Below are 8201 nucleotides of genomic sequence, written 5' to 3'. Positions count from 1 at the left end.
TCATTATCGTGAACTATATATCATTTCAAATTCCACATTTATTCAAAAAATTAGATGCATATTCTTCACTTTTAATTGCTTAAATTTCAATTTTACTGTGAACTAGATCTCATTTCAAATTCCAAACTTTTATTTTTAAATATTAGATACATATTCTTCACTTTTAATAGCTATAAATTGAATTTTACTGTAAACTATAGCAATTTTTACTAGTAAAAATTCTCATTTCAATTTTTTATTCAACAAATTAGATACCTATTGACTATTCCCAACTTTTAATAGCAAAAATATAAATAAAATAAATAAAGTAAGAACACTAAACTTGTAAAATAAACCAATAGAAAAAGTGTTAATAATAATTATCATTAAAGTGATCAAAAGCAGAAGCATCCGATGGATTATAATTTTTTTTTAAATACTAATCAAATAATTTTTCCGAACTTTATGTAATGACCTTTGTGGCCTCGTTTTTCATGTCTATTATCTCATCTGCCCCCAACTCCCAAAATCTCCAGGCATTCTCCTCTCTCCGTCTTCTCCAAACATCGGCGGACCTCTCCCCAACACCGATATATTATTTGCCTTTACTGTACTTGGATGTGTATTTCTTGATTCTTATATTTTGTTGAGGTACCCATTTTTGAAGATGCCAAAACCTTGTATTGTGTGTATTATTTGCGTATTTCTTTGCTTGATTCAGTTATTTGAACTTGAATGGCAACGTAAGAAGAAAACTTTTCTTTCATGGATTTTGAGCTTTCAATTTATAATGAGGCATAGTTTGTACCTTATGAAACTTGGGCTCGATTATATCTGGCCAAGATCGAAGGGAGATACGATTAAAAGACGCATTTAAATATCTAACTTTTCAAGCTTCTAATCGAGTTTAAACTTGAATTTGAACTCAGCTTCCAGCCAGGTGCCTACTTCCCATGAATTCTTTCTTTTTAGCGTCATTTGATTTTGTTACATACGATTTGTGAAGGCTGGTTATGTGATTCTCAGGTTGAGATACACCTCGTGGTTTTATTTGTATTACATCATTAAAAACATGTAGGAAATCAGAAATGCATTTAGTTTTGACAGTCCAATGGTAGCCATCTGTGCTACCGAATATTGGAAAAATACTTGAATATTTCATGTGTATTGATGTTGATGTTTCAAACTTCTGTGCTTGTTTATTCTCCACTTTGGATTTTGGTACGCCTTGCTTGGTTTCGTAATTCGAAGCTCCGATGAGCATTCTATGCATTTTCCAATTTCTGAACTGCTCCACCGCGTATAGTGGTAGTGATGTGGGTGGAGTTGAAGGGACAACTGAGGAGCTTTGTCTCGCACCTTTTTATGTGGTGTATTTCATGGTATTTTCAACAAAAAATTCCTGAGGCATAACTTACTTTAGAGATCAGTTCCATGCCAGAATTCATGTATATTCATTCCCAATTTCCGATAATTCCTTTGTTTTTACTCCCAACTCACATAAAATGTATAAACCGTCATTTTCAGCTAGTGGCATGCTATTTACATATGGCTGCTGCTTGGTACATATTTGTTAGATGTATGGTTGTAGCATCGGGTGGATTCTTAAGCGTAGGATGAAAATTGGATATCAAATTTATGAATTAGTGTGGACTTCAATTCCTGGTGTGACACTTGTTTGCATAGAGATATATAATACGTGGAGTGTAACTAACTTTTGCCTCTTTTGGGAGTTGTTCAAGTGTGCTAAAGGAGTTGGTGTCGTGAGATAGTCGTGATGCTACCCTGATTATCGTGAGTGACTTAACTTTATTTTCTATTCTTGCTTGCACAACTACTTTAAAGACTCAGTCCTTCACATGCAGGCCAGAGCGGGACTAATATAATCTAAACGACAGCTCTATGTCGGGTGTGTTGTACCTCTCCTGGCACCCCATGCATGTGATCTCGAGAAGAAATCCAGTTGACAAGATCCTTCAGAGGAGAGTTGTAAGTTTCAGTCCATCGTTCATTGCTCAGAACCACCTACATCTTGTGCTTCCCTATATCTCGTTCTCATTTAGCCTTTATCTTAACATTCATATCTTATGCTCAACTGGCAGTAGTTTCATGTCCACTTATCTGTTGTATAGGTTATCCAGCACTCTGCTTTTGATCTAGGGACAGGTCAGAGATAGAATTTGGATGTCCTTGGTTTTTGGCTGATTCATATCTTGCTACGTGCTACTATATTTTTGAACGGGATGTTCGGATAATGAACACAAATCCATGCGGCTTGTGTACTCTGGGTACCTCACTAAACGAAGGGTGAATGCTACACCGAGTGTAACTTCCAGTATAACGTAGAATCTCCCGGCCTGGTCGGGGTTTGCTTCATTGAAAACGAGTTTGGTTTTTTAATGTGTAATACATATGTTTGTTCGTAAAAAAAAATTATTCAGAAGTATTTATTCAATTTACATTGACTGTATTTATAATTTTTGTTCGATGCCAAATATAAATTGATATCAAATAACCAAATTTATAACGAAGTTAAATTGTCTTTGTAATGTTCAATTTATGTTGTTTAAATTTTATTATCTAATATGCCAATTCCTTTTTCAAATCTTTTTTTATTATTCATTTAAGAATAATGTTGTAAAAACTCGTATTACATTTTTAATTAAATTCCAGATTATTAAATCAATTCACTTTTAATACGGAAAATATATCGTAGGGCAAACTTGTAAGACCCGAATCTTTCATACGTCATAGTATCACGTGCATTGATTGTGCTGGATGCAAACAAAAATGATTCCGAATATTTTGTACGTCATGGTTTTTCTGTTATATACTTTAGTTAGGGATGTATTGCGTCCTAATTTTTGGATATTTGAGTTTGAACATATGAGATTGACTCTTTTATAATTGAGTTGAACTTGAAATTTATTTAACTGAATATATTAATGACTCATAAATTTATTCAAATTTTATCGAGTCTAAATGAAATTAATAAATATAAATATATTATTAAATTTATTAAAAATAAATTATATATTTAATAAACTCTAATATTTTTATTAAAATTTGTAAATTTATTTTGATAAACAAATTTAATAGATTTTTCTATATATTTTATAAATAATGTTCAAAATCAATAAATCAAATATCAAAACTATTATTTTTCATATGATGATTCGTGAATTTATCAACGAACATATTCATAAATTAACAAGTTGAATATTTTAAAGCTTGAGTTTGTTTTTGTTTTTTTAACGGGCCTCATTAAACAAATTCAAAGTTTTATTGAATCGAACTTCGAATAACTCACAAATAGTTTAGTTCATTTATATACCTAATTTTTGTCGATTTAAATACAATGTAAAGATGCAAACACTCTGTTATCGATTAATTAATTAATACGTATTACTCTTACTTTTTTCTTTTTGAGTGGGAATTTATCAAACACGTTGCCTTTTTGACATTGTGCACAGAAAGGTAATTATAGTATTATTATAAGGTATAAACAAAAAAAAAGTTAATATGATAATTTACTAATGGGAATTTATATATTTTTTAATGTAATTTGCACTTTATTTTTTTATTTATGATCATGTTATTGATCAATTTATGGACTCTACTTATTGTATTTTTTAGTTATTTTTCATCAAAATATTGACGTGATATCAAAAGGGTCAGCTATGTTCAATGTCATACTAAGAATTTTGGTGACACGTCATGATTTTTTAGTGTCGTGCTATCATTTTCTTACGTTATGTCATCACTCTTATAAAAAATAATTAAAATTGAAAAAATACAAATTAACATATTGAGATCGTAAATCATCAATAAAATGATTTAAAATATTATAAATTACAAAAACAAAATGAAATTTTCTTTACTTATACCAATGCAATATAAGTAAATAGTGTTAGATGTAAAACCACATATACAAGTTTTCATGCTTTTCTGAATCCCATAAAATATTTGAAGAAAGTTGAAAGGTGAAATCACATGCAAAAGTCGCAGAGGTAGGTATAATTTATACGAGGAAAATAAAATATAGTAGTAATCTAAACCGGATTACGTCAAAATGACTCAGATCCTCGTAAGAACTTGTCTTCTCTCACGTACATAATATCATTCTTTGACGCCCAATTCTTTGCGTATAAAACACGTAGATATTATCTAAAAAATTCTCGTCGTACGGTATCATCGGTCATTATTACCTTTTATATCAAAATAATTATTTTTTATTATAAATGTGGAGAGATTTGACTCGATCTTCTCGTTCGAAGATACCTATATATACAGCATTGCACGTGTTATCCTTAAAATTCCAACGCAAAATTTGCTCCAAAATCTCCATTGAATTTTATTTCATATACAGCCTTTCTTCTTGTTTTGTCAATAACAATATTAAATTGATAGCAGTGATCATGTGTAGCAAGGGATCAAAAACATGCCCAAAGTCATGTAAAGATTCGAGCCCGGTAATCCCCACGACTCCATTGATCACTTTCCTTGAACGTCTCCAAGAAACTGCATTCAAGATTCATGCGCAACAAACGGAATTTGATCCGAAACACTACGTTGATCTGTCACTGAAGAAGGATCTCTGCGTCACCGTAGAAGCTTTCGAAAAGCTTCCAAGAACTGAGAATGGTTCGGTTACAGTTAAAGAGTTGAATAGATTCGTGGAGGAATATTTGAATGGTGACGCAGATGAGGGTTTGATGCATGTGAAGCCGGAGGATTTCCTCGCGGAACCAGAAGAATTTTTGCTCAAAGTCGAGAACATGGAGGTGAGGGAGTGGGCTTTGGAAGTGCATTCTCTTTGGAAGAATCTGAGCAGGAAAGTTTCGGATCGGGTTTTCGAAAGAACCGACTTCTATACTTTGCTGCCTCTCAGAAACCCGCTTGTGGTTCCCGGATCACGGTTCAGGGAGGTTTATTACTGGGATTCTTATTGGGTTATAAGGTTTGTGTAGCACTTGTCCCTTAATTTATACAACACACACAGACATACGCGCACACACACACACGCATATATATTTAAAAGATGTGAACAAAATTTAATTTGGTTACTTTCTATTCGGTTCAATCCGATTGATGACTTGTTTCTTTTTTTGTTGGTGTGATGATGCAGAGGGTTGTTAGCTAGTAAAATGTATGATACAGCAAGAGGAATTATTTGTAACCTTATTTCACTTGTTGAAGAATACGGCTATGTTCCGAATGGTGCAAGGGCTTATTACACTAACAGGAGGTATACATACATGTTATTGATCATTGAATCAATATCACCACCTTTTTGTTACTTTTCTACCTATTACTCCTCATGTCTGCAGCCAACCTCCTCTCCTGAGTTCCATGGTCATGGATGTGTACAATCGGACACATGATTACAAGTTGGTCCTAAAATCCCTTCCGGCATTGCTCAAGGAGCACCAGTTTTGGAATTCGGGTATTGATAAAAGCTTAATCTCTTTCGCGATCTATATATATATATTAATGTATGTTGTTGCATATATATCTGATGAGTATTTTTACGAGTTTGACTCTTGTTCTTGGTATTGTGGGAAGGGATGCATAAGGTGATGATACAAGATGCAGAAGGTTCACGTCACGCATTATGTCGCTATTATGCAATGTGGGATAAACCAAGGCCAGAGTCATCAAACATTGTACGAAAGTATCTATTTTTACTTTTTTGAAATTCTATATTCACAATATAAAAGAATTGGTTGTGTTTCTTCAGGACAGGGAAACGGCTTCCAAGCTTTCAAATAGTTGTGAGAGGAAACAACTTTATCGTGAATTGGCATCAGCTGCAGAATCTGGTTGGGACTTTAGCAGTAGATGGATGAGGTCCATGTTTAGTTTGTGTATGAATTTTAGCAGTGTGAAATTTCAAAATATAATCTTTTACATGGCCCTCTGTATATATATTGGTCTTGTTTAGGCTTTGTGATTTTGGCCATTGGTATTTAATATTTGACTGAGTTTAGTTTTGAAGGAATGGATTTGATCTTACAACATTAGCTACGACATCCATCATACCAGTGGATTTGAATGCATTCATTCTCAAGGTAAGGTTTATAAAAGAACCAGTGCATATCGGTTCATTCAGTAACTTGTAATTTTCTTGTGATCATCTGGTTTAATTTGTGCCATTTCTCCTTAGATGGAACTTGACATATCATCTTTGGCACGTATTACTGGGAATGCTAGAACAGCTGCACGCTTTAGAGACTCAGCGGAGGCTAGAAAAAGGGCCATAAATTCAATTTTGTGGAATGCGGAGATGGGACAATGGCTCGATTATTGGCTGAGCGATTCGCTGTACATAGAATCAAAGGTACTGCTTCTTAGATTTGAATATTTCCTTGTTTTCGGACCATAAACGATTTTCAATGAATAATTAAAGGAGGTTTAGGGTAGTTTTTATGATTTTTTTATACTACTCCCTTAAAAGATTGTATTCAAACAAATAGGGAAACTGCATGTTGTTTCTAAAAAATTTTGTTGCTGATATTTTATTTGTGTCCAGGACGTTTACATATGGAATGCTTCAAATCAGAATAAGAATGTGCTAGCCTCGAACTTCATTCCCTTGTGGATCCAGTCATTCAATTCAGGTTTTTCTTTGTTCTGTTTATGATATACTGTGGCTTGACTTCACAATAGGAAATTTTCACCAGTGAAATATCGACAATAACCCAATGCCAGCCCTTTGCAAAGCCCTCTTTCGTTGCATTAGTTATTAACAAGCATACCCAATATCTTAAGCCAAAATGGATAGGAGAAGTTAAACGCGATCAAAAGACTAGTCTTTTAGGTGGGAGAATCTCCCACTCTTATAATCACTTCACAGATTCTTGTGCCTCAGACATGAGACCATGACATCGTTCAAAAATAAACATTTTCTTTACTTTGAGGTTCTCAATGTCGCTACTTCTGGCATTTAAGTGTAATATCATCAGATAGTACTAATGTAATTTTTGTGCATGCATGAAGATGTTAAGACCGTGGATGAAGTAGTGCAAAGTCTCCAAAGTTCAGGGCTCATCTATCCAGCTGGGATCGCGACTTCTTTGACAAAATCAGGACAACAATGGTAAAAACTTTGATTTAACATTTTCTTATAAAGAATAACTAGTTCGAGTTTGAAAGAAGCCGAGCTACATACAAGTCGCGGGCTTGACTTTAACTCGAGCAATGGATAGCTTGAATATATGTCGACTTTCATGAACTTGTGTTACTTAATTTCCACGAGGTGAAGCTACAAATCTAAATAGTTGTAGCTTAAATAATCAGGGATTTTCCGAATGGCTGGGCGCCGCTTCAACACATGATAGTTGAAGGGCTTGTGAGATCTGGTTCTAAAGAAGCAAAAGTTGTTGCTGAAGATATCGCAGTGAAATGGATGAGAACAAACTACGTAGCTTTCAAGAGAACAGGGACAATGCATGAAAAATATGATGTACAGAAATGTGGAGACTTCGGAGGCGGCGGTGAATATGCACCCCAAGTAAGTAGTATATGTTAGTATCTCATGATGCTTCGAACACTTTCCTATTTGACTTCCATTCTCATTTGCAGACTGGTTTTGGGTGGTCAAATGGAGTTGTTCTAGCTTTCTTGGAGGAGTTTGGATGGCCTGAACAGCGAAAATTAAACTTCTCATGAACAAGAAACACAAAGATTTGCGGCTTAATTCTGGGTTAGAAGTCGAGATAGGTTCACATGCTGCTATGTAACAAGTATATGTAAAGCAATTGTTGAATCCATAAATTCTGAACTTAGCATCCATCATTTCCCCGCCAGGCGAATTCTTTTTTTATTTTTTTTTAAATTATATTCTAGGGGTGAGAGGACTCGAACCTGAGTCAATAAAGATGAGACCATTAGAATTAAAGCTCGGTTTCACCGCCAGGCGAATTCTTAAATGACGAGAATCAAGTCCAATCTTTACATACTAAATTCATCTTCCATTCTCTGAAACACAAATTAAAACTTTGATTGAAATTTATCTTTGAACTATCTTAAATTGTGAAGATTTAATGTTATTGAAAATGTAATAATGAAACATCACATCCCAATCTCCAAGAAGCTAGTTTCCCAAAATCATCCTTTCATTATCTGTCCATTAACTGAGGGCTATTTTTAAAATTCTTCCAAATCGCATAATATTATTCCCACAAAATTTAGAACCTTAATTCCCAAATTTATTTGGTGGA

At 33.8% G+C, this 8201-nt stretch overlaps 1 protein-coding gene and 1 long non-coding RNA gene across 4 annotated transcripts; both read left to right on the top strand.

The window, feature by feature from the left end:
- Window positions 1-488: 488 nt before the first annotated feature.
- LOC140827988 (uncharacterized) lies at window positions 489-2355 on the top strand. 3 transcript variants are annotated; one of them, XR_012117090.1, is made up of 3 exons: window positions 489-1085; window positions 1403-1968; window positions 2112-2355. It is a non-coding gene; the product is annotated as an uncharacterized lncRNA (long non-coding RNA). The 3 variants fall into 3 exon arrangements; XR_012117092.1 differs by having other exon boundaries at window positions 489-1773; window positions 1845-1968; XR_012117091.1 differs by having other exon boundaries at window positions 489-1968.
- Window positions 2356-4273: 1918 nt separating this feature from the next.
- On the top strand, window positions 4274-7846 carry LOC140825257 (trehalase-like). The gene is made up of 11 exons (XM_073186924.1): window positions 4274-4939; window positions 5108-5227; window positions 5310-5425; window positions 5545-5645; window positions 5720-5829; window positions 5978-6050; window positions 6146-6319; window positions 6512-6599; window positions 6979-7078; window positions 7279-7492; window positions 7564-7846. The coding sequence occupies exons 1-11, from the start codon at window positions 4398-4400 to the stop codon at window positions 7648-7650; spliced, it is 1725 nt and encodes a 574-aa protein (XP_073043025.1). The 5' UTR covers window positions 4274-4397; the 3' UTR covers window positions 7651-7846.
- Window positions 7847-8201: the final 355 nt, after the last annotated feature.

The sequence above is a fragment of the Primulina eburnea genome, chromosome 3 (assembly GCF_022965805.1).
Source record: "Primulina eburnea isolate SZY01 chromosome 3, ASM2296580v1, whole genome shotgun sequence".
Classification (NCBI taxonomy): Eukaryota; Viridiplantae; Streptophyta; class Magnoliopsida; order Lamiales; family Gesneriaceae; genus Primulina; species Primulina eburnea.
The sequence above is the reverse complement of the archived record's forward strand: the minus strand, read 5'-3'. Positions and strand labels throughout refer to the sequence as shown.